Below are 26,208 nucleotides of genomic sequence, written 5' to 3'. Positions count from 1 at the left end.
TATATATATATATATATATATTAACTCTCACTCTGCTGTTGGCCGTGACCTTTGCCACACATAAAGCGGAACGTTTCCTCTTCGGCTTTGTTTCACGGCGCACATATCCGGAGCACCGCTCACAGGTGATTTTACGTAATTCTGTCAGTTTGAGCAATTTAAAAAATGAGTGTACACTTAAAGAAATTCAAAACACTTGCCGAAATATTCCTAAATAAGTCGTAGTCGTCATTATCTCACTAAAAGCTACCGAAACCGCCGACTTTATTATCTGTTGAATTTAACAACGGCTTTAAACGCGTTTCAGCCAATCAGTGTAAAGAGCGTCTACGCATGTTTGCTTCCTATTGGCTGGAACGGGAGGCGGTCCCCTCAGCGCCCGCCTTCTGGTGTCACGCTAAAATAAGTCCGGCCTCTCCTCCTTGGGTGAAGGTTCACCGCGGTGACTGTGTCTCTTTAGCTGTCTGCTGCTGCACAATTAAACCTTTCAGCAACAATGTCTGGTCGAGTCCTCGTCGGAGTGAAGCGTGTCATTGACTACGCCGTTAAGGTAATATTATTTAACTGTTATTACCACGTTTTAAAGCCTTTTTCCCTGTGTTCACTCACTTGACTTTCTATGTTCTGCTAGTTAACATTAGCCTGCTGACACCAGCTGGAGCCAGAGCTGGAAACTAACTTTGCACATGTTTTACACACTAACCTGTCACTCTACAGCTAAATTAGTCACTTTATAGGGTACAGAGCATGTTGAATCATTTATATTATTTTTTTAGTATTATGCAATGTATGTCTGCTGGTTCATTTACCTGGACAGCTGTCATTTAAGGCTGATGTTTTCTAGTTATGTAACCTAATGTCCAGCTGAGCAATTGGCAGGTTTTTTAAATAAGCTTTTTTGGCTTTCCAATAACAGTGTCAGTCTCAATGTTCTTTAGTGAGAAGCTTAAAACTATCCATTGCAGCTGTTTCATGTACAGTATTGGGGGAAAAAAATATTAAATCACCCTTGTTTTCTTCCATTTCTCATTCATTTTAATGCCTGGTACAACTAAAGGTACATTTGTTTGGACAAATATAATATAAAACAAAAAACTAACAACAATAGCTGATACGAGTTTAATTTAAGAGCTGATATCTAGACATTTTCCATGGTTTTCTTCATAATGATTTTGGTTATCATCAAGAAAACCATGGAAAATGTCTAGATATCAGCTCTTGAATTAAACTCTTCTCCAAGGAGAAAACAAGGGTGGTCTAATATTTATTTCCATGACTGTATCCTGAAATAAAAAGAGGGAATAAAAATGGTGTGAGGTTAGTTGAGTTCATGCCTCAGACAGCTAATATACCACACCTGCTGTTTGGTCTTTGTAACTGCACTTAAAATAAAAAATAAGAAAATAAAAAATCACAATAAAATCACAAAAATTAGTAATAATCTAGGGCCAAGTATGAACAACTAAAATAAAATAAAAAAATATGGATCCGGGGGATGGGGGTAATATTTCGAGAAAAAAGTTGCAAATTAACTAGATGACAAATACAAAACACACTAAAAAAAAATCATAATTTCTACATATTTTTCAGCATTTTGTAATATCATCAAGAATATTGTTATCACAAAATAACCCTGAAATATTGTGATTTTTTTTAGGACCATATTGCCCAGCCCTAGTTGAAAGGGAAGGTTATTCTTCAACAAAATGGTCTACTTTCGCATATCTAACATTAAGTTTACTGAGCAATCTAAGACACTATAATTAATTTTTTTTGCGTTCAAATTTACACCTCAATTCACCTTGACTCACCGTGTGAATTTCAGCCATATTTTGTGGAGAAATGCTCTTGTTTATCCTCCAAAAAGGTGTGTTGTGTCTATAATGAATGAGGGGCCTGAACCTGCAGCTCTCCAGCTGTGCAGGATCCATCTACTGGTTTCATGTTTTAGCAGGACTAGTCCTGCTCCAGCTGTATTAGCAGGACTAGTCCTGCTCCAGCTGTATTAGCAGGACTAGTCCTGCTCCAGCTGTATTAGCAGGACTCGTCCTGCTCCAGCTGCATTAGCAGGACTCGTCCTGCTCCAGCTGTATTAGCAGGACTCGTCCTGCTCCAGCTGCTCTCAGCAGGATCTGTGGCGTCTCTGCTCTCTGACCATTAAACTCCTCTGACGTGCTTTAACTCTCAGCATTATCAGCCAGCTTATATAAACATAATAAGTCAGGAAAAGTTGCTATTTTTTAAATTTCCTGTTGCTTGGAAATACACTTTTTTTGCTTTATAAATGCTGTTAAGTCAGATCAAGTCGTCTGAAACCAGCGTATCATTTGTGATATTGAGTCATTCCCTGTTATGAATTATTGAGTATTAATGCTCTCAGCTTTAGGTCTCACATCATGATCTGGCTCCATTGTTGCAAAAATAACTGTTTTAAACTAAGTATTTTGCAAATGGAAACTTGTATTGCATGTAAAGTTAAACCAGGTTTATTAGGGACCAGCATCCTGTTGGTCCTGGCTGAACTGGATCAGTTCCCTCTTGTGTGGTTCCCAAATCTTGTGTAAAATATTCCCAGATGAAGCAGCAGATCAATGTTTTTGATGTTCTTTGTTTGTGTCCACATTTCTTTATCCATATAGTGTATAACAGCACAGAAGAGTTTGCTTCTTAACACCCAACCTTTTTTTTTCCACATCACATGTTTGTTTGTTCCCCTCAGGGCAAAGTTCTTCTCTGTTATTTTCCATTATTGAAGCAGAGCAGAGCAATAAAACAGGAGATGAGAGCTGGCCCAAAAATGAAGACCAACTACAGGCCTCCTGTTTTAACATGTTCCTGTGTTTTTTTTTATTGCCTTTTCACTAGTGGTGCACCAATTGCAATTTACCTGCCGATTCCGATAAAAAAACCAATCACACAGCAGTATTTTTCTTTAACAAATAAAGGAAATCACAATGTCTGAGGTAGTTAATAAAATATTGAACTTAAAATAAATAGCAACAATTTACAGGACAAACTAACAAAAGAACTGCAACCATAAATAAAGAGTCCAGAGTTTTTGGTTTCCTTATAGTACAACATACATACAACACAGTCATGCAGAAGGACGCGTACAGTACAGGCCAAAAGTTTGGACACACCTTCTCATTCAATGCGTTTCCTTTATTTTCATGACTATTGACATTGTAAATTCATCAAAACTATTAATGAACACATGTGGAATTATGTACTTAACAAAAAAAGTGTGAAATAACTTAAAACATGTCTTATATTCTAGTAAGCAAAGGGTGGTTACTTTGAGGAATCTAAAATACAAGACATGTTTTCAGTTATTTCACACTTTTTTTGTTAAGTACATAATTCCATATGTGTTCATTCATAGTTTTGATGCCTTCAGTGAGAATCTACAATGTAAATAGTCATGAAAATAAAGAAAAACGCATTGAATGAGAAGGTGTGTCCAAACTTTTGGCCTGTACTGTATGTGCAGACGCACTTCCAGACCTTTGTGGAGGAAGAGAAGATCTATCAATCCCGCAGGATCCTGCAAAATTAAGGAAATCTGTGCCGATCGATCAGTGCACCCTACTTTTCACCTTCAGACACCATGCTGGCTCATTGTTGTGTGATCCTGCCTGTATGTCTTCTGTCCTCTCTAGACTCCAGACCATCTGACTGTTTGTCTCCGGCTCCCTGTCCTCATTCTGTCTTCTGTCCTCCTCAGATCCGTGTGAAGCCAGATAAGACCAGCGTGGTGACGGACGGCGTGAAGCACTCCATGAACCCGTTCTGTGAGATCGCGGTGGAGGAGGCGGTCAAGCTGAAGGAGAAGAAGCTGATTAAGGAGGTGGTGGCTGTCAGCTGTGGGCCTCAACAAGCTCAGGTGGGTTACCTGGCTCCAGAGACCTCGTTAACCAGCGTCCTGCAGACAGATGCTGCTGGAGCAGATTACTTTCTCTCTGGAGCTTTCACAGGTTTATAGGTTTCTGCTTTCAGCTTTATCTTCAGTAATATTCTGGCTGGAATCATGCTGTTATTACACATTGATATAATGTCACAAACACCAATAAATGATAAACAATTGAAGGATAATACTTGAAAATCACTTATCATATCTTGCATAATGAAGCAGTGCAATTGGATTAAAACCACTTTGCTTATTTTATGGTCGTTTCCCTGAGTTGTAGATAGAAAAAACGTTTAAATAATGTAAATATTGTCACTTCACATCATCAAACCAGATTGCAGGCCGAGCCGACTCAACTTTATTCGTAAAGCACTTTAAAAACGACCACAGCCGCAACAAAGTGCTGTACATAAACAAGCAAACAAGAAACAATAAAATAAATAAAACAGGAATACACACTAAAATACAAACAAATAAAAAACAATTAAAAAAAAAACAATAAATAAAAGCAAACCATAAAACACTAAAACAAGAATTGGAAATGTTATGTGGAATCTTGTGTATTTTACCCTCTGAAAATAAGCAGGAGTTCAGCTCCAGAGTATTAGTCAAACTTTAACTAATCAGGGCGATCTTCAGACGGGAGCCAACATGAAAAAGGAAGTATTATACACTGATTTATTAGTGGGAATTGTAATAGTAGTTATTGTTAATAAGGAGATACATGTGATATATGAATGACAGCCTCCCAGTGTGGTTTAAATCCTTTTAGGGTTTGTAGCACACATTAATGAGGGAGTAGCAACCCAATCCCGCCTCAAAATATGTTCTTTAACACGTGTTTCTCCCTGACTAGGAGACGATCCGTACGGCCCTCGCCATGGGAGCAGACCGCGGTATCCACGTGGAAGTTACCGGGAAGGACTACGAGTCCCTGGGACCGCTGCAGGTCTCTAAGATCATGGCTGCTCTGGCCAAGAAGGAGGAAGCTCAGCTCGTCATCCTCGGCAAACAGGTCAAAGAAGAAAATCCTGATTTATTCCCTCTCTCTGTCTCCTGCTGTGATGAAGTCGTTGGTCCTTCTGTTACCTTTTATTTAAAGATTGTTTTTCTCTTCAGGCCATCGATGACGACTGTAACCAGACGGGCCAGATGACTGCAGCTCTGCTGGACTGGCCTCAGGTCAGTCAGCTGCTTTTATTCCTACCAGCAACTAGACAAACTGGCTCAAGTTAAGAACAGCTTGTTGTGGTTTTAAAGTTGTCTGAATCTTAAATGACCACTGTAAATTCCGTCCGTCCCTGTACAGCAGGGCTCTCAAACTCCAATTACCTGGGGGCCGCTGGAGGCAGTATCAAAATTACTTAAAAAAGACACTAGATGACCAAAATAAGACACAAAATTACAAAATAAGACACAAAATTACAAAAAAAGACTCAAATTTACAAAAAAAAAAAAGACACAAAATGACCAAAAAAAGACACAAAATTACTTAAAGAAGAAACAAAATGACCAAAAAAGACACAAAATTATTTAAACACACAAAATTATTAAATAAAGACACAAAATTATTTTAAAAAAGACACAATTATTAAATAAAGATGCAAATTATTTTAAAAAAGACACAAAATTACAGAAAAAAAACCTAAATTACTTAAAGAAGAAACAAAATGACCAAAAAAGACACAATTATTTTTAAAAAAGTCATACAATTATTTAAAAAGACACAAAATTATTTTAAAAAGACACACAATGACCAAAAAAAGACACAAAATTACCAAAAAAAGTAATTAAAGGGACCTTCCACACACAACACGGTAAAGTGCCATTCATATAAAACTCACATTAAACTTTCATATCAAGGTGGGGGCCACAAAATATCATCACGAGGGCCACAATTGGCCCACGGGCTGCGAGTTTGAGACCCCTGCTGTCCAGTCTGCCTTATCAGAGTCAGTGGAAACATGTTTGAGCCGGTCGGAGCTGCAGTGATCTGAACAGATCAGAGCAGCAGGTTGAAGGCTGCTGGGTGGTTGAGCTGTAGTTTCTCTGTCTGGCCACTAGATGGAGCTCTTTGTTGACTTTTTGCAGAGCTCAGTATGAACACTGAGCTCCGGCACAGATTATAATGTCTCACTTTTTATTACAGCTGTTACTGACTGCCTGACCTTTGGTAGTCAAAAGTTAAATCTTAAAACACTTTTAACCTGCACTGGTTAAAGTTAACCCCAAGCAGTTGCAGGGATTTTTTTTCTTCTGTGGAGTTTTCCTCACTGTGGTCTTGTTTTTATCTACATTGCAGTTGTTGCAATGCAATTTTTTTTATTGGTGAGAAGCATGAATACACAAACACAGCACTTGATATACACTTCACTGTCACTAATCCTCAGAATAACCAAAAACAACAACAAACATCAAAAAACAGTACATTAATAGACGGCAAATAATAGAGAAAATTAGAGAAAAAAAAATAAAGAAATACAATTAAATAAAGGGAAACAATGAGATGAAAAACACAAGGAGAAAAAAAAATAAAAGGGGTAATATTTAACGTAAACTAGTTGCAAATTTACAAGATTTAAAGTGGTAAATTTTCAAGAAAAAAATCTGCAGATTTATTAGGAAAAAAATAGTGTTTTGTATTTGCCATCAAGTAAATTTGCAACTTTTTTCTTGAAATATTACCCTAGAGGAGTGCTTTAATTTTTGTGATTTTATTGTGATTTTTTTTATTTTTTATTATAAGTGCAGTTACAAAGTCCAAACAGCAGGTGGGGCACATTAGCTGACTGTGCCATGAACTCAACTAACCTCACAGCATTTTTATTCCCTCTTTACATTTCAAGGATAGAAATAGTAAAGATGTACAGAAATGTTTCCAGATGTACCATTTTGACAGAAGTTCTTTTTGTCTGTGTATTTTATTTTTTTTATGAATGTGTACGTTCTGTGTGTTCATCTCACAGGGAACCTTTGCCTCAGAGGTTTCACTGGAAGAGGACAAGGTTACAGTGGTGAGAGAGATCGACGGCGGCCTGGAGACGGTGAAGATCAACATGCCGGCTGTGATCACCGCCGACCTCCGACTCAACACGCCCAGATACGCCACGCTGCCCAACATCATGGTAGGAGGCAGAGAAATGAGTTAAAAAACACTAAAGAGGCTTGGAGAACCTGATAATGTAATAAAAATCTGCACTTGAGTCCATTGAAAATGTAATAAAACCTGATAATGTAATAACTTCCCGATAATATAATAAAGTGCATTTCCCAATAATGTAATACAGTTTTAACCAATAATGTAATAAAGTATAACATTAATGGAGGTTATTACATTATCAGGTTAGCCTTCATTTCCCAAGTCCTGATAATGTAATAATTCCCCAATATTGTAATAATTTAACAGCAGACCACCCATTACTTGGGTTCAAGTGGTGATACTGTGTATCAACTCTAGCTCAAGAGCTCTAGCGCCACCAACAGGTCAAAGTTGAATGTTTATTAACTTTTGACCCGTTCATCCGTTTTTCACAAACGAGGTATCGAGGTATCCATGACAACCGAATGCATTCAACAGCTTCTTGAAATCTAAAGGTGCTTGGTGTTATACTTTATTACATTATTGGTAAAAAGTGTATTACATTATTGGGAAATGCACTTTATTACATTATCGGGAAGTTATTACATTATCAGGTTTTATTACGTTTTCAATGGACTCAAGTGCAGATTTTAATTACATTATCGGGAATTTATTGCATTATCGGGAATTTATTACATTATCAGGTTTTATTACGTTTTCAATGGACTCAAGTGCAGATTTTTATTACATTATCAGGTTCTACAAGGCTTCACAGAATCTGTAACGTGTCCTCCTCCTGTTCTCAGAAAGCCAAGAAGAAGAAGATCGCCAACGTGAAGCCTGCAGACCTCGGCGTGGACGTGACGTCACGGCTGGAGGTGCTGAGAGTGGACGAGCCCCCACAGAGACAGGCGGGGGTGAAGGTGGAGACGGTGGAGGACCTGGTGGCCAAACTGAAGGAGGCGGGGAGGGTTTAGAGGCTTGAGGAGCAAGAGGAGGGAGCACAGGACCTGGCAGAACGGTGAGTATCACTACAATACATTATTATTATTATTATTATTATCTACCAATGTAGAGTGTGGCCTAGAAACTAGATTATATTAACTGAGGTTCATTCCTTGAATACAGAACTTGTACACAGTTCATGTCATGAATTTTCCCCCAAAAAGTAAAAACTTCCATTAAATTCATGGCAGGGCTCCAGAGGAGGAAGCATACATTTATTTAGCTAGGACTTATAGGCTCATATATACATATATACTGGGAATGCAAGGATGTGAAGCTTTATTGGGGTGAGGTTTGTTCTACTTTATCTAATGTACTGGAAGTCACTGTACCATGTTCTCATATTGTGCTACTCCTGAATGATACCACCTCATTACAATTGACATGCTGGAAAAGACGTATTCTCCTGACGGGCATCACTGCTGCCAAAAAGATGCTGGCTTTACGCTGGAAACCTCCACATACAGTTACCAAACCCCATTGGATTAACACATGCATTGACATAATAAATATGGAGCTTTCAGTGGCAAGAATGCACGGTGCTGGAGCTGATACTATTCTAGCATGGCAAACAATGGCAGATAAGATCAAGGAATTGCTGTAATTAATATTTTTATTTGCATTACGTGAACATGGTCTCTCATGTCCTGTAAGTGTTTTATAGAGATCCAAGTTGGGGGGGTGGGGGGTCGTCGCCTGGTCCCTTTTTATTTTTAATTTAAATTTTTCCTATTTTTCTTTTTTTTCTTCTATTTATTTCATTATTATTATTATCACTATTATTTTCAATCTGATTGTAATGTACCTTTTAATTTTATCAGACTGCTGTACTTGTTCTGTCTTTAAAAACAATAAAAAAAAGTTGTTCACAAAAAGAATGACAGACACTCTCTACTGTTTTTTTTTTTTTTTTTAAACTTGCTAATAAATCTGAATAGTGGGACAAAAGACAAAAAATGACCAAAAAAAACAACAAATAACCACTAATAATAATAATAATAATAACCTAGAGAGGAGATTTTAATTTCTTTAATTGTCTTTAATGACACATCTCTCTCTGTTCTCTTGTCTCCTTGCAGGATTCTCTAATGAATAACTGGACTGAAGAGATAAACCAACCCAGAGGACGAGTTAATGCCCCGGTCTGATCCTTCTGTTGAGACTGTGACTCCCAGGAGAGGAGGAAGAGGAGGAGGAGGAGGAGGAGGAGGAGCTGAGAGACACTGTCCTCCTTTAATGTCCATTTTAACTCCTGTTCTGTATCACAGGCTGCTAATCTGACTTCAGTCAAGCAGCTTTTATGCAACAATCCAAACCCAGAGGCTCCTATCACTATTATTCCTGTATTACTGTACAAACTACGGGTACGATGCATCTCACCAACAGCCACTTCTGGACTTCTGCTCTTTAAATCTTACGTTAAGAGGTGCCGTTTTTTTGTAAATCCTATATGTAAATACGGAGATGAGTGGCGTGTCTGCTGGTGGTTTGTGTGGTTTGTGTAGTTTGTGTGGTTTGTGGTTGTAGCTGCTGGGACAGTGTCTCTCAGTGAGACGAGGAAATGATCAACCTGACTTTTACCGTAAGCGCCTCAGTTCTCTTTGATTGTACAGAACATTACCATGACAATAAAGAAGCCAGTCTTTTTCATATCTAAACACACCTGGGACTGTTCTTTTGGCATTTCCTTTGGTTTGAATGTGGCATTAACCTTCTGGACCACAAGCCATTTCAGGTGGGGTTTTTTTTGTTTTGTTTTGTTTTTTTAACCACTGCACCCTTGTATTTCACTGTAGTATTTAAGTCCTGAAGCTCTATGGAATCAGCACAATCATGGCTAGAAGTGTGAAAAACTCAAACATGTATTTTGTGCAGAATAACAGTTATAATCACATGCATCATTTAAAAAAAAAAAAAGAAAAATGCAAGTTGAAGTAGAAGATAATACACTTTAACAAACCTTGTTTCCTGTCAGCCACCACTATAGAAGCCTTTTGATACTTTATATCAACTTTATATCAATTACGACGCACTCGTCATTATTTACCGTTTTTTTCTTCATTTTACGGTTCCACCTGTTATTTCCAGTCACTACCTTTCAAAATAAAAGCACCCGTTTCACACTGGACGGCGCCTTTTCAAAATAAAAGCATCGCAACATTGTAAAATACCTAGAAAAAATTGCAAACATGAAAAAAAGCTATATAATACGAAAACACCAATAGGAACCTTGCTAAAGGTCATTTACAGTTGTGTTTAAAATAAATGGAAAAGTGTTACAGTGATGTGAGTATTTACTACTTTTTAGTGCTATATTTGATTTACTCCACATTAACAGTCTTATCATAACATGAATTCTGAAAAGTAGTAGCTCAAAGCCAGATAAATTACTGTATTTTATAAAGCGATTGAATTAATATTGAGCAGAATTTAGTTCAAAGTTTTGCTCCGGACCCCGCAACCTTCGTGGTTAATTAAAATTAATTGCCCACCCCTGACATAGATAATAGGTAATTAAATATATATTTTTTTAAATCATAAAGCACCATATAGACATTAATCATCATCATCCTGCGCCTCATATAAAGGAGAGAACACTTTAAACTGAAATAATTTGCCTTCCTCACAAACTGGAATAAAATCTGCACCGCTGTGTGAAATTGGATGAGGGGGCGTGGCCTCACCTGCATCATCAGGCTTTGACTCGCAACAGGTGAGCCGCTCACGCGCCCTGCGGACAGCTCACACACACACACACACACGGGCGCGCGCACGCACAGACAGAGGCTTCAGCCACAAGGACTTTTCTTCGCTTCTTTATTTGATGTGCTGGGATTTTAACTTAAAATCAGCTCTTTTTTAATAATAAATGTTCGGGTGAGTCCGTGAGCTGCTCGGCTGTCGACCTGATTTATAAAATGACGTCTCCGGATGAATTTGGAAGATTCATTTCAGTTTTTCTGGCCGTTTCACTGAGTTCTACATTCCAAGGTAAGTAAAAACTAAATTCTTGGTTCTTGATTGCTTTGCTTGTTGCCAGTGGTGGAAAAAGTATTCAGATCTCTTACTAATGGAATATTACTGTGAAAAGTCCTGCATTCAAAACTTACTGAAGTAAAAGTATCAAAATGTACTTAAAGTATCAAAAGTAAAAGTACTCGTTATGCAGAATGAACCCACTCAGATTGTTTTATATATTCTAAATATATGATTACATTATCTGTATTGATGCTTTTATTTAAGCAGTGTTGTAATTTAATGTAAAGACAGGGTCATTTTAATCACTTAATATACCGTTTAAATGAAAAAAAAGTCCAATTACTTTAAATTTATCATATATTTTCTGTCAGCTAAATGTGGTGGAGTAAAAAATGCAACATTTGTCTAAAAATGTAGTAGAGTAGAAGTATAAAGTTACATAAGATGGAAATACTCCAGTAAAGTACAAGTACCTCTTGTTTTTTAGGAGAATGGGCTGTAAAAAAAGTTGAGAATGAGAAATTGAAGAAAAAAATGGTCAAATAATTTATTTCATAACTGTATATAAATTAATATTACTACGGTTCATTGCATAAACTGTGATTTAGTGAGTTAAAAGAAGAATTTGTCCTCTGTAAACTGATTTATTTAGTGAAATAAAATATTTTTTCCTCTGTAAACTGATTTATTTAGTGAAATAAAATATTTTTTTCCTCTGTAAACTGATTTATTTAGTGAATTAAAAGAAGAATTTGTCCTCTGTAAACTGATTTATTTAGTGAATTAAAAGAAGAATTTGTCCTCTGTAAACGGATTTATTTAGTGAATTAAAAGAAGAATTTGTCCTCTTTAAACTGATTTATTATTTGAATTAAAATAAGTTATTTATTTCTCTGTAAACTGATTTATTTAGTGAATTAAAAGAAGATTTTTTTGCTCTGTAAACGGATTTATTATTTGAATTAAAACAAGAATTTGTCCTCTGTAAACTGATTGATTTTAGTGAATTAAAATAAGAATTTGTCCTCTGTAAACTGATTTATTTAGTGAATTACAAGAAGTTTTTTTCCTCTGTAAACTGGTTCCTTACCTCTCTGCAGGTGCGTCCAGTGAGCTGCTGGTTTCTCCTGCTGGTCCCACTCTGGTGAACGTTTTCTCTGGCAGTAACGTGACTCTGGCCGTGACCTTCAGTGGAGCCTCTGACCCGGTAGTCACCTGGTCCATGGGAGATTTACCTGTCGTCACCTGGACTATTGGCTCTGATATTCCCCCAGTCGTAGCACAAAACACCAGGGAGGTTCTGAGGATCGAGTCGGGTGGATCTCTTACTTTTGTTAATGTGCCACTTAACTATTCCAGTAGATACACCGTAGAAATGACCAAATCTGGACTGGGAAAATCCTCAACTACCTTCACTCTGAACGTATTTGGTAAGTGCTCTGATTTCTTCTAACTAAGTTTGGGTTCAGCTTGACTCTACACTGTAAAAAATGTCTGTGGATTTTATGGTGAAAAACTGCTAAACCATGACAGTAAAAGACCGTAAAATGATAAATGGGTTAATTCAGTTTCAGTAACAATGAAACACCGTAAATGTATTTATCAGCCAAAATAGTATTTTTTACATTTTTATTTTTTTTAATACATTACTACCACTGTAAAATACACTGGCACCGTGACTGTAGCAAAAATATACTGTAATATATATTTACAAGCCATCATTTTTGCATTTAATTTTTGTAAAAATATTTTTTCTCACTGTTAAATGTACTAAACACCATATCTCTAACAGAAATATACTGTAATATTTAATGGTAAAATCTTTAATTCATGCGGCATTTATAAAGTATTTTCTTGTCAATTATATGGCAGAACAGCGTTTTATTTATTATGATAAAATATGGAATAAAATGGCAATCTTAAACGGGAAATCAATGGTGATAATATCATTTTACCGTAATATTACAAAAAGTTGCACCATATTTATTACGGTAAAGTTCTGGCAACCACAGCTGCCAGTTTTTTACCATAAAAACAACAGTTGTTTTTTTTACAGTGTATAAACCTGAACTTTAGTCACAGTTGATCCTTCTACACATATTGTGTAGCTCCTTTTTTCTTTCTGTTTATGTTGCTGAATGAAAACGTTACCTGAAAATACTGATAATAGTGTGAGTTTGAACAATGTTTGTCTGAATCGTGTTTCTAGACTGGATGAAGTTAGTGTTTTGGGCAAACTGGGGGAAACAATCCCAAGTTCCTGATCTAAGTTCCTGCTGTCTGTGTTAACAAAAAGGAGTGTTTCCATTGATTACTTTCTGAGTACTTTTTAGAAAGCAACTGAGTGTTTTGGCTCCACCCACTAGTTAGTCCCACTCTGCCTCTGTTCCCATACAGGTACTTTTGTAGCGTCTAACCAACGGGGTTTGAATATTGCCAATTAAGCGACTTTCGTTCCTACTCTTCTTAATGATTAGCATCGTCCCAAAGCACTCACAAGCGGCCCAGTCCTCCTGCAGCAGTCTCTCCCAGCTGCAGTCAGAGCAGGAGATGTTAACCTCTCAGTGTCCAGTTTGCACCAGTCTGCAAATAAATCACGCATGCACGAAATCACTGGGAAAAAAACCCCCAGATGTCCTGAAGCATACTGTAAAAATGATTAAAAAAACAATAAATTAAAACAAACCATAAAACACTAAAACAAGAGCAGAGTCTCATGTGTGGTTGAAAGCCAAGGAATAAAAATAGGTTTTTAGATGAGTTTAAAAAATGTGCTGTTATTATTATTTTTATTATTATTATTATTATTCCAATCCCCTTTTTTACGCTTTTACTTTTCCCTTGATATTTTCTGTATTCATCTATAGGTCTTCATGTTGACTGTTTGTTCATTTACATGTAAAATCAAAAACCAATAAAAAGTAAATGACAAAAAAAAAAAAAAAAGGTCTCTAGATCGGTCTCGAGTACTGCAACACTGCTGGGAACTAGGGTTGTCAAAAGGATCGATACTCAAAAAAGTATCGATACTAAAACGTTGTATCCGGATACAATACTCATTTTCAAAAGTATCGAGTATCTGAAGCTTGTTATCATAGTTGCAGTTTCTTTTTGCACAACTGTTTTTTATTATAAATATGTAACCTGTGGTTCTGTTCATTTTTACATGTTGCATTTTTCTTGTTTAATAAAAATATTTCTGTTAAATTTTGGGGTCTTTGTTTTTATCCTTGTGGTATCGAAAATGGTATCGAGTATCGAATATTTTCCTGAGTATCGGTATCGAGTTGAAAATTTTAGTATCGTGACAACCCTACTGGGATCATTACCTGCTTGCTGAGTACTTCCTCCACCTGTTTCACCTTCTCTTTACCTTTTGTCTTTTAACAGAAAACATCCAGAACGTCGTTCTGACCCTACAGCCGGATCTCGCCAAAGAGGGACCTGACCCGTTCACCCTGCAGTACAGCATGGATCAAGGAACGGTCGAGCAGAAGACGTGGTTCTTCAACGACGTTGAGATAAACTCCAACTCTCACTACTCTGTGCAGACGGAGCGCCTCGTGGTCCTCCAGCCGAACCGCAGCGACACGGGACGCTACACGGTGACCCTGAGGAACCCCATCAGCAGCGTCGCCACTCACATCGACGTCAACGTGCTGTGTAAGATCAATAAATGTCTTTCTACTGGGGCCGGGACTTTAACGCGTTAATTTAGATTAATTAATTACACAAAAATGAACGCGTTAAAAAAATTGACGCATTTTAATCGCACTTATTTTTGCACCGCGGAACGTTTCTCACTGGATGAGTTTCAGGCGGACCGATTATACTGGAGCACCAACTAGCGTTGATGAGTTCAGACAACAACAAACCACAGTGAACATGAAGGAAGAAGCTGATGAGACCTTTGGTTGGCCCCGTGGATGATGGGACATTTAGTTATTAAAAACCAACGGATGGAAGCGCCATAAGAGCATGGTTGTGTTGCTAGGCAACAAGGAATTCACATATCACCATAGCACATCCAGCCTCAAGTATCACCTCAATGCTAAACATATAGCAGCTAGCAGCTAGCGGCTAGTGTGCTAGCTAGCGTGGACTGAAGTTGGGCTGAAATTAATTTGATTTTTTTTAAACCAGCTGTTGGTAAATCAACAAAGTCTGTTATGGCCTCTGAAGCAACAGAGAGATGTTTTCTAATAGTCAGGGTTTCCAATGTTCTGAATGTACTTGAAAGTATTGTGTTTTACTTTAAAAACCAAAGTATTCAAGTTTACAGAAGGTCTACCTACCTATAGGCTACCTGGATTTATGAAATGTACTATATTTCTAAATATGCTATTGCTACACTTAATGGCAAAAATTGCACTGGTCTGTTGGACTTGAACAAAAATAAACTATATTTTTGTTGCTTAAGCTTATGTATTCAGTCATTATTCAATGGTATACTAAAAATCCATGTGAAAAAAATGACTTCTCACTGTTCTCAGGTCAAATATTTAAATGAGATTAAAATGCGATTAATTTCGATTAATTAATTACAAAGCCTCTAATTAATTAGATTCATTATTTAATCGAGTCCCGGCCCTAATTTCTACGACTGTCTCTGTTTGTATCTCCACCTTTCTTTAAACTTCTCCTCTCTGTTCCTTGTTGTTTGTTACTAGACGGACCAGACGAACCCGTCCTGGAGGCCAGTCCAGCTCGGCCTTTCTACGTATCCGGAGCGTCCCTGAACGTCTCCTGCCAGGCGGACGGATTCCCTCGGCCGGCTGCCGAGTGGCTCTTTGATGGTCAGACTGTTTCTGATTCCAGCGTCTTAAATCTGACACGTGTGCAGACGAGTCAAGGAGGCGTTTATACCTGCAGGCTGACAAACCAGCTGACCAACGAGCAGCGCCAGAAGAGCATCACTTTAAACATTTACGGTAAGTGGAAAGTGTGAGTTCGACCTTTTTTGGTGTGTGAATGATAGAATTAAGCATTTTGTAAGTAATTTGTCTTATATTTTCCTCAATATGTCTGAAATAATGTTATGGCTTGGTTACACCTGGAAAGACAGGAGCCAGTTTTACACATTGTTACTTTAACAAGGCACACTATGCAGGACTTTGACTGTTTGCAAACAAAAAAGACAAACCTCAGATTTACTCTTGTTTTGGAAAGAACTTTGTCCATTCGACATTTCACCTCATATTTTTAAAAATTATTTTATGGCACGGTGTCTGCTTTTTTCATAGCTTTGAGCCCAAAATATAAAGACATAGCGTCATGGAAAAAATTATTAGGCCACCCTTGTTTTCTTCAGTTTATTGTTCATTTTAATGCCTGGTACAACTAAAGGTACATTTGTTTGGACAAATATAATGATAACAACAAAAATAGTTTATAAGAGTTTAATTTAAGAGCTGATATCTAGACATTTAACATGGTTTTCTTAAAAATAAAACAGTAAATATGGACCCAAATGTGAATGAAATGTTGAGTTCACTGATCAGTTTTCTCTTTGGACAGAGAGGCCATCAGGCAGCCCGACGTGCTCCGTGCAGTCTGTGAATGACGTTGACCTGCAGTACAGCTGTGGCTGGTCGGGGGGAACCCCACCGGCCCAGCTCACCTTCCCAGCATTAAGTAACAGCAGCAGTGGAGCCGGGAACTTCAGCCTGACCTTCAACTCCTCAAACAACCTGGACGGGAAAACTGTCATATGCATGGCAGACCACCCCATCGAACAGAACAGGTGCAACGTTACTGCAAGTAAGTTTTTAAGGATTATCAAGCCAACAATAGGAACGTTTCCTTGAGGTACTTTTCCCTCTAGTGAGCCGTTATGGGTGTGGCTTGGGAGAAAGGATCCATCCAAGATCAGACCAACTTCACGGGTTAGTGGATCAGAAACTACCTGCCTTGGGTCGGTAGTTTCTGAAACGCTACTGAGAGGGAATTTCTTGCATTTGTGCATGCGTGATTCATTTGCAGACTGGTGCAAACTGGACACTGAGGGGTTAACATCTCCTGCTCTGCTGACTGCAGCTGGGAGAGACTGCAGCAGGAGGACTGGGCCGCTTGTGAGTGCTTTGGGACGGCGGCTGCTACTCGTTAAGGAGAGTAGGAACGAGTCCAAAAGTCTCCAATAACACCAGAAAAAGTCACAAGATTTGTCGCTAGTGGCTTTTTTGAAACAGAGTCACTAGAGAGGTCTGAATAGTCGCTAAATATAGCAACAATGACTCTAAAGTCGCTTGGTTAGCCGCTACAAAAGATGAGCCGAGGGGAACTAACTAGTGGGCGGAGCCAAAACAATCAGCTGCTTTCCAAAAAGTACTCAGAAAGTACTCAGTGGAAACGCGCCTAATCTGTTGTTTCAAAAACAAAACTTTGTGTGTGCATTAGTGACTGTAGCAACAAGTCCCAACATGACTCGTGTCTCCTCCAGGAAGTCCAGTGAGGTTCCTGCCGACTGTGAGAACTACAGTCGACACTGAGGGTAAAATCGTGGTCACCATGCAGTGTGTGAGCGAGGCCGTCCCTCAGGCCGTGGTGTCCTGGTTCGAAGGCAGCGAGGCTCTCAGCAGCGGGACGACGCCACAGTTTGAGATTCGGGATTCAAACGTCACCAACTTTCTCCTCAAGAACTACAGTTGTACATGTCGAAACCCCCTGGGCAGCCAGAGGAGGGAGATTCAGCTAAGAGGTAAAGTGTTGCTGTTTTTGGTTTGTTTATAATCGTTTTTAGCTGCTGCCCCACATCAGAGTCCAGGGTTTCCCATTATTTACTCTAATCTGTCCCACCAGACTCTCATGTGCTGCACTAACGTCACATTTCAAGCTACTGTCTGTATCAGTCCCGACCCCACATCATCTCTCCGTATGGTGCATACTATCAAACTGTCCGGGCCGTCAGAGATCCAAACAGACTTCTGCATTATGGTGTTTGTTAGCCACAAGCTAACATTAGCTAACAATTAAAGTTGTTTTAGTCACACTAAACTGTGACTAACTGTTTTGAATAACTTCATGTCGCTAAACGCATGCAGCTTTCAAAATAAGAGCACAGTGTCGACCACAGAATTTTACAACAAGACTGTCAAAATAAGATTCCTTGAATAAAACAAAATAGAACCCTTATTCTCCTTTAAAATAATTCTTAAAATATGCAATCATTAAGATCAGTGTATAAGGGCTTTTATGGAAAAAAATTCTATAACATTCATAACAATCATTATTTTTTCACAGATGTGTTGATAATTATATTGGGAACAAAAATGGATATCACAAATTCAGACCCTGGTTGCCGTGGCAGCCATTTTTTTAAATGGCTGCGAGCAGTTGGTTAAACATTCCTTTCCCATTGGGCCCACGTGCAATAATGGACATAATGTAGATCCTATAACCCTGAGAACCAAATCAAATACTGCTTCACACTTTTACAGACTTTTACAAAGTAATTGGTCAACTCATTATATTATAATGTTATTAAATATTGCCACAAATCAGTAAAAACTTTTTTTGTCAGATGGTGGATGTTAGAGCAAATGTACAGATGATTTTTTTTTAAAGTAATTACTCACTTATATATGTGTTATTATAGGTACTCACTTTATTTTTGCATGTTTACAGACACCCCCATTCAATATCAATATCAAAATAAGTCGATTAGGTTATTAAAGTTACTTAAACAACTGCCTCAAAATCAAGGACGCATTTATATTTAATACATTTTATCAAATATATTAAGTCAAATGAAATGACTACAGAATAATTTATTACGGTCTGTGTGTCTTCGTTGCAGCCACTCAGCACAGTAGAGAGATTATTGTCTCAGTTTTAGATACTTGGTTGGATTCTGTTGCCTGCTGCTTCTGATCTGGATCACTTACATTAACCAGAGAAACAGGAAACAAAGAGCTCTCAGACAGAGAGCTAAGTAATACCTGAGATTACTCTTTCCCTTTAAACAAAGCTCCCCAGTCTTGGTCTACCCTCCCCCTCCTCTTCATCTAACAGTCTCTCTCTTTTTCCAGGTCCGTCTATCTCAGATTCCAGTTTGTTCAAGAATCCCAACGGCACCATCATCACGTTGACCTGGGAGGTGCCGTCCACCTCTATAGTTACAGGTAAAGCAGCTCCAGAAACCTCTGAGTTCATTAATTTATTTATTTCTCACCAGAATCTCTTCTAACATCACACACAGCCAGCCTCTTGTTTTGAATCCTCAGCAGAACTCCAGTGTTGAAAAAACAGAAAGTCAGCGCAGCAGATAGGGGTGTAAATACTGCGTCATGTGTGATAGTTGGAGCTGTGTTTTGGGAAAAAATATATTAAGGGCTAAAGTACTGTGAAAAGCATATACCAGTATTTATTCTGTCTCTTTGTCTCTTGGTTTGTATGTAAATAATATAACAGCATCATGTTCCTAATTCAACAGGCCTGTAACATTGCTGAGTGGTACCACTATACAGTCAATTTTTTGGTAATTTTAATGCCTGGTGCAACTAAAGGTACATTTGTTTGGACAAACATTTAACATGGTTTTATTGATAATGATTTTGGTAATTATCTAGAAAACCATGGACAATGTCTAGATCAGGGTTCTCAATCTCAAATGACCAAAAAAGACACAAAATTACAAAAAAAAAGACACAAAATGACCAAAAATATATATATATATATTAGAAAAAGACACAAAATTATCAAAACAAGAGGAAAAAAAAGACACAAAATGAATGACATAACATTTCCACTTCTTCCGGTAACAACAACACGGCAGATAATAAACGGTCTGGTAGCAGCTGCCTTTCTTTTTGTTAATGTCGTCATAGAAACAAGTGAAACAAAGCTCCAGCTGGAGCAATAAAGGGACCTTCAACACACAACACGGTAAAAAAACTCACATTAAACTTTCATATCAAGGTGGGGGCCACAAAATATCATCACGAGGGCCACAATTGGCCCGTGGGCCGCAAGTTTGAGACCCCTGGTCTAGAAATTGGGGCGGCATAGCTCAATATATCATAACGATTGATTATTTTGTGGTAAAGTCACCAAATTTGGCAGATGTGTTGATAATTATGTTATTATTGGCCCATCACAAATTCAGACCCTGGTTGCCGTGGCAACAACTTTTTAAAAAATGGCTACCATCAGTTGGTTAAACATTCCTTTCCCATTATTGACCCATATGCAATAATGGACATAATTTACATCCTATAACCTTGAGAACCAAATAAAATACTCACTCACACTATTTCAGACTTTTACAAAGTTATTGGTCATCTCATTATATTATAATGTTATTATTATAGTGCCGTAAATCGGTAAAAACTGTCATCAGTATGCAAATATGCAATGGCCCCAATATCCAGTCTTTTTCTAAATATATTAAGCTGTATATGTACCAAATTTGGTGCTTTTATCATAAAATGACCTATAGGTTAGCTCTGTTATGACTCTTATGAGCTAATTTTGTTGTTATCATTATATTTGTCCAAACAAATGTATCTTTAGTTGTACCAGGCATAAAAATGAACAAGAAATTGAAGAAAAAAGTGGTTAATTATTTCTTCCATGACTGTAAAGGCTTTTATTAGTGATCAGCTTTAATTCTAGCATCATAAAAAATCAACGTCATGTTCTTTGCAAAGGGTTTGACATCCAGCTGAAAGGACCAGACCTCCTGAGTGAAGACACCAAAAATATCGGCAGGTCAAGCGTTTTTCGTACCATCCAGGTCAGACCGGGCTCGGCCAGGAGTGCAGACGTCTTATATCTCGATCCGAAGTTGAAATACTTGTTTCGGATCATCCCCAAAGCTCTTCAGGAGAAAGGAAATCCATCTGAGGTCCACAGAACTGGTCCAGGTATGGAAAATCAGCAGGTTGAGCTCATTTTACACGCTTTTCATCCTTCATGTGTTAATATTTTTGTCTGTGTTCATGCATTTGTCATGAATTTAGTCCAGATTGTGTATTTTTATTGTCTCTTGTTATTTCCAGCTCAGCTCCTGCAGTAAGGCTAAAATACACTGAGGACAAACAATAGTTACTCTTCAGGTTGAGACACTGAAACACATTCAAAATGACATTTCTGATCCGACTTATGTTAAAGCATAATTCATTATAATAAATAATAATTCATGCATTTTATTAAATCTTGGAGTCAATCTGGGCTTTGGCCTTGGAATTGATCATCATGACACAAACCTGCATAAAAAGGGTTAAAATATTCAAAAATCAATTTATTCTTCAATTTAGGGACCAAATTATGGAATACCTTTCCCCATCTGGCAAAGGACTCCATCTCTATAACATGCTTCAAAAGATGTCTGAAAGCTCATTTAACTGCTGTTTTAAAATTCTAGTTCACACACAAATACACTTTTATAACATGTTTATTTTTGTTTTTAATTGTTTTGTTATTGTCATTATAACTTGTTGATGTTATACATTTCTTTTTTTCTATTATCAGTTTATTACTTTCTAATAACTATGAAATTTTAGGTGGAGGCTTTAAATAAGCCCATGTGGGTTTTCTGCCTCTCCCTGCACTTTACTTTATATGTTATCTTTGTCATTTTATGTAATTCTGACTGTGCAAATAAATAAAACCCTAAAAAACCTAAAAGTCAAAATAAATCAACCAAGATATCAGGAAGACAATTGTGGACTTGCACAAGTCTGGTTCATCCTATGGTGCAATTTAGGACTAAACAAGGAGAAGCAGCGTTTAGTTTTTATGCACCAAATCTCTGGAACAAACTCCCAGAGAACTTGAGGTCTGCTGCAACTCTCAGCTCTTTTAAATCAAGTCTGAAGACTTTTCTGTTTCCATTTTAACCTGTAATTTTTATTCATTCGCTCTTAAATGTTTTATTCATTCACTTTTTTTTCTTTTTTTTTTTTTATTCGCTTTTAAATGTCTTCTAATGTGTTTTATGTATTTTAATCTTGCCCCTGTAAAGCACTTTGAATGTCCCTGTGTCTGAATTGTGCTATATAAATAAACTTGCCTTGCCTTCCAATTTCACACATGGTGCAGCAGTAATATAACCATGTGTTCTGGTTCCTCCTGGTGGTTTGAGGTGGAGGACTGAGTGGACCGGCCATCGCTGGCATCGCAGCAGGAATCCCCTGCAGCCTGCTGTTTCTGCTCCTGCTGGCTGGATCCGTCTACCTCTGCTTCTCCTGGAACAAGAACAGAAGTAGGTTTCACAGTCAAGACTTTAACCCACATGTGTCAAACTGATCCAGGAAAGGGCCAAGTGGCTGCAGGTTTTTGTTCCAACCAAGCAGGAGCACACCTGATAGGACAAATGAAGACAGAGTGAAGACAGCCCAGGTGATTAGATGGGTGGAGTCATGTGTGCTCCTGCTTGGTTGGAATGAAAACTTGCACCCACTTGGCCCTTTCCTGGATCAGTTTGACACATGTGCTTTAACCCATAAGAACCCAGACCCAGTAATCTTTAAAGGAAAATTATGGGGGATATACCACAGACCAAGTGGACCACATAGAACACATTTATGATGTTTTAAAAAAAATACTACACCTAAATGTCAAAGATCTGTGATGTGACATAAACGTTACATTGGGCGTTTATGGTATTTGTGTTCATAATATTTCTTGTTTTAAAATGAATAAACTAGACATTTTCTGCTTACAGAAACACAAATTTGACTTTTTCTTTGCATCTCCACAACATATCAAAATTGAGACATTAATAATGCTGTTTAACAACTAATTATCACAAATTTTCAGATTTGTTTTTAAGGAACAAATTAATAATAAATAAAAAACAAATCACCATTTGCCTTTTTGTTTGCATCTCCATAACATAGATCAAAATTGTGACAGGAAATATGGTCAGAAGAAGTTAAATGCAATACAGGACACCCTATTAATGGGTTAGACTTGTTAAATGGGTTTAATCTTAGATTCTAGACCATCTAAAGTGTTTGTTACAAGGGTGTCACCATGGGTTCTTATGGGTTAACCCACTGACGCCTGAAACGCCTGTAAAACCTCTGGGCGATTTTAAAATAAGCCCCTAAAACCTGAAGATTTTCTGGAAATTCAACAGAAGTGTCAACGCTTCTACTAAATAATAGATTTTTCAGCCTCTGTAGCAGATAGAAATGAAATTCAAAAAGTATTTGAGAGCTTATACAAATACTACAAAACGACGTATCCGCTTTCCAGGCTTCAATGGGTTAAAGCTGGAGGAGTAGTAGCAGGTTTTTTTATGTGAAAATTCCATGATAACTTTTTCAGCATATTGTGGTTTATTTGGTCTGAGAGAAAACAATAATCCTGCAGCTTCTCTGAGCTGTTACCAGCCAATGACAGGAGACTTTTAGCCAATAACCGGACGCTCCTATTGGCTCTTCTACTAATGCAGATCAGAGTGCATCTCTTTCTGTGATTTAGGTGAAAGCCTGAAGCCATACATCACTGCATTTCATCTGTTAATACTTGTAGTTATAATATAACCATATATTAACACAATGTATCCATATTTATATCCATATATTATTGTTGATATTGCTGTTATATTATAGTATAGTAGGTGGGGCTGTCGTGAAAGAATGAGGGGCCTGAAGCTGCAGATCTCCGGCTTTGCAGGATTCCTCTACTGCAGAGTTGAGCCTTCTGCTGAAGGCTCGTGGCTGCAGCTGATTCAAGTTCATGGTTATGTAGCTAGATAGAGCCTCCAGTCACAGCGTGTCATCTAAGAGTGCTTTACTACGACGGCGTATTAGGGCCAAGTATCAATAAAATTTAAAAAAGAATACGGACACGGGGAAGGGGGGTAATATTTCGAGAAAAAAGTCGCAAATTTACTAGTTTAAAGTGGCAAATCGCAGATTTACCAGATTAAAAATTGCAAATTTGCCAACAGCAGCAGATTTATGAGAAAAAAAGTCAGAAAAATATTTTGTATTCGTCAAAATTTGCCACTTTTTTTCTCAAATCTTTGACTTTTTTTCTTGCAAATTTGCCACTTCAAGTCTTGTAAATTTGCAACTTTTTTCCCTAAATATTACCCCCCTCCCCCGAATTCGTATTAAAAAAATAAATTAAAAAAACCCCTCATACTTTACAGAACACTCAGTGTCAGGATGTTTGCTCATGTTGGTCTGGAGGGAGGAGCTGAGGAGGAGCTGTCTGCCTCAGCTTTTTAACAAACTGACATAACTTTTACTTTGGTGTTTTGTAGGTCGGCAGACCAGATATCCAGGCCCCAGAGCCACTGAGAAGGTGAGAATCACTGAGGCCAACGAGGCTACAGGTTACTGAACGGTTACAGTCGATGAGTCGCTTGTGGAGCACAAAACATACACGTCGTTCTCTCCATATCAGGCTTCAGATGCAGCATGTTTTCATTTATTAAGATGTTGCACATCTTAGGATTCTGCATGTTATTCTGTCTCGCTGCTTTAGTTTTTGTTCTTGTCTCTCTCAGGCAACAACGACTCCAAATAACCTGCTGACAGGAGGGCTGAGGTCTCTCCCTGATTACACTTTACATGAGGTAGTTTTATTTTATTTTATTTCAATGTATTTTTATGTATTTTTTATGTATTTGTATTTTTTATGTATATATTTTTTGTATTTTATTTTAGTTTATGTATTTTTCATATTTTTATTTTTATTTTTTATATATTTTTATTATTATTTTTTATATATTTCATGTATTTTTTATATTTTTATTTTTCATGTAATTATTATTTTTTTAAATGTATTTTTTTATATTTTTAAATGTATTTTTTTATATTTTTATTTATATATATTTTTATTTTTTTATGTAGGTGTAACACTGTTTTTTTCATCGACTTATAAACTAATTGTCTTGTTTTCTTTCAGACTCCCTCTGAAAAGTCGATGCCTGTCCCGACGTTTCATCCTCCGCCGCCCGTCAGAGTTGCTACAAGAGTCTAAACACCAACGTTTGCTTTGATCTGTATATAAATGTTGTATAGCACGTCTAATTTATATGTTCTATTTTAATGTGTGAGATTTTTCTATATTTGTCTTGATGTTTTATCTGAAGTTTATCTCAGTGGAGATGAATATTTGTGATATTTGCACCACTTTCCTGTATAATCTGCAATTTCAACTCCATAATTTTGTAACTTTATTTATTCTTAATAAATCAAAGTTCAAGTCTTACCTGTAAATGCATTAAATATCTCCTACCTTTTAACTTTGATTTCACAAGTTCAGAAAACATTTTCTCTGCTTTATGATCAACATACGGATCAAATTAATTCATCTTCTGTTCTGAGTTTCTAGTATTTCAGAGCTGCAGCAGAACTGATTAAAAAACTGATTAGAATGCAATATTTCCCCTAAAGGCAAGTAAGAAAGAAAAATCTAAATCTGATTTAAATAGTTTTTTTCTCCTGTATTTAAACCCTCAGGGCAGGTTGAGCACATTTTACGCGCTTTTCATCTTTCATGTGTTCATATTTTTGTCTGTGTTCATGCATTTTTCATGCATTTAGTCCAGATTGTGTATTTTTATTGTCTCTTGTTATTTCCAGCTCAGCTCCTGCAGTAAGGCTAAAATACACTGAGGACAAACAATAGTTACTCTTCAGGTTGACACATTGAAACACATTCAAAATTACATTTCTGATCTCACTTATGTTAAAGCATAATTCATTATAATAATAATTCATGCATTTTATTAAATCTTGGAGTCAATCTGGGCTTTGGCCTTGGAATTGATCATTTTTACTACTTTCCACCAGATTGACTCATTTTGACCATATTCAGCATAAAGAGAAAAAACATGAGATTTATACACACAATCCATACACACAAGCACGAACTGCTTCAGATAAATCTGAACATGGATCATCTAGAATCATATCCAATCCAATCCACTTTATTTATATAGCACAATTTTAGCAATAACAAGGTTTCTAAAGTGCTGCACAAACAATAAATACATAACACAATTCAAAGAGATGTAGTAAACAATCGAACAGTAAGATGCAATAAGATAAAATAAATAAAAAATGGGATAAAAATAAATAAAAATAAAATGTAAAATGTACTGCCCGCACAAAATAAAATATGCATGAATACAATAAAAACAAAAAATTCATCAAAGATGAATCCATCTAGAGAGACATGACAAACTCAGAACTAAAACAGATTATTTACAGCTGTGACTGCAGCAGCTCTAGAAAAATGGTGACATCATGACACAAACCTGCATATAAAGGGT

The 26,208-nt window shown here is 37.2% G+C and overlaps 2 protein-coding genes across 3 annotated transcripts; both read left to right on the top strand.

Moving 5' to 3' along the window:
- Window positions 1-394: 394 nt before the first annotated feature.
- etfb (electron transfer flavoprotein subunit beta) lies at window positions 395-9,649 on the top strand. Its single transcript, XM_059338272.1, has 7 exons — window positions 395-550; window positions 3,725-3,883; window positions 4,764-4,922; window positions 5,027-5,089; window positions 6,874-7,032; window positions 7,793-8,007; window positions 9,071-9,649. Exons 1-6 carry the CDS (start codon window positions 497-499, stop codon window positions 7,961-7,963), a joined length of 765 nt encoding a protein of 254 aa, XP_059194255.1. The 5' UTR covers window positions 395-496; the 3' UTR covers window positions 7,964-8,007; window positions 9,071-9,649.
- Window positions 9,650-10,720: 1,071 nt separating this feature from the next.
- vsig10l (V-set and immunoglobulin domain containing 10 like) lies at window positions 10,721-25,142 on the top strand. Of its 2 annotated transcripts, none has more exons than XM_059338410.1 (12): window positions 10,721-10,982; window positions 12,071-12,400; window positions 14,361-14,633; window positions 15,641-15,901; window positions 16,488-16,730; window positions 17,410-17,667; window positions 18,998-19,090; window positions 20,618-20,833; window positions 22,054-22,173; window positions 24,190-24,230; window positions 24,436-24,504; window positions 24,837-25,142. In XM_059338410.1, exons 1-12 carry the CDS (start codon window positions 10,910-10,912, stop codon window positions 24,909-24,911), a joined length of 2,052 nt encoding a protein of 683 aa, XP_059194393.1. In that variant the 5' UTR covers window positions 10,721-10,909; the 3' UTR covers window positions 24,912-25,142. The 2 variants fall into 2 exon arrangements, with proteins under 2 accessions (XP_059194393.1, XP_059194392.1); XM_059338409.1 differs by having other exon boundaries at window positions 10,722-10,982; window positions 16,488-16,734; window positions 17,414-17,667.
- Window positions 25,143-26,208: the final 1,066 nt, after the last annotated feature.

Source organism: Centropristis striata, chromosome 8, assembly GCF_030273125.1.
Source record: "Centropristis striata isolate RG_2023a ecotype Rhode Island chromosome 8, C.striata_1.0, whole genome shotgun sequence".
NCBI lineage: Eukaryota > Metazoa > Chordata > Actinopteri > Perciformes > Serranidae > Centropristis > Centropristis striata.
The sequence above is the reverse complement of the archived record's forward strand: the minus strand, read 5'-3'. Positions and strand labels throughout refer to the sequence as shown.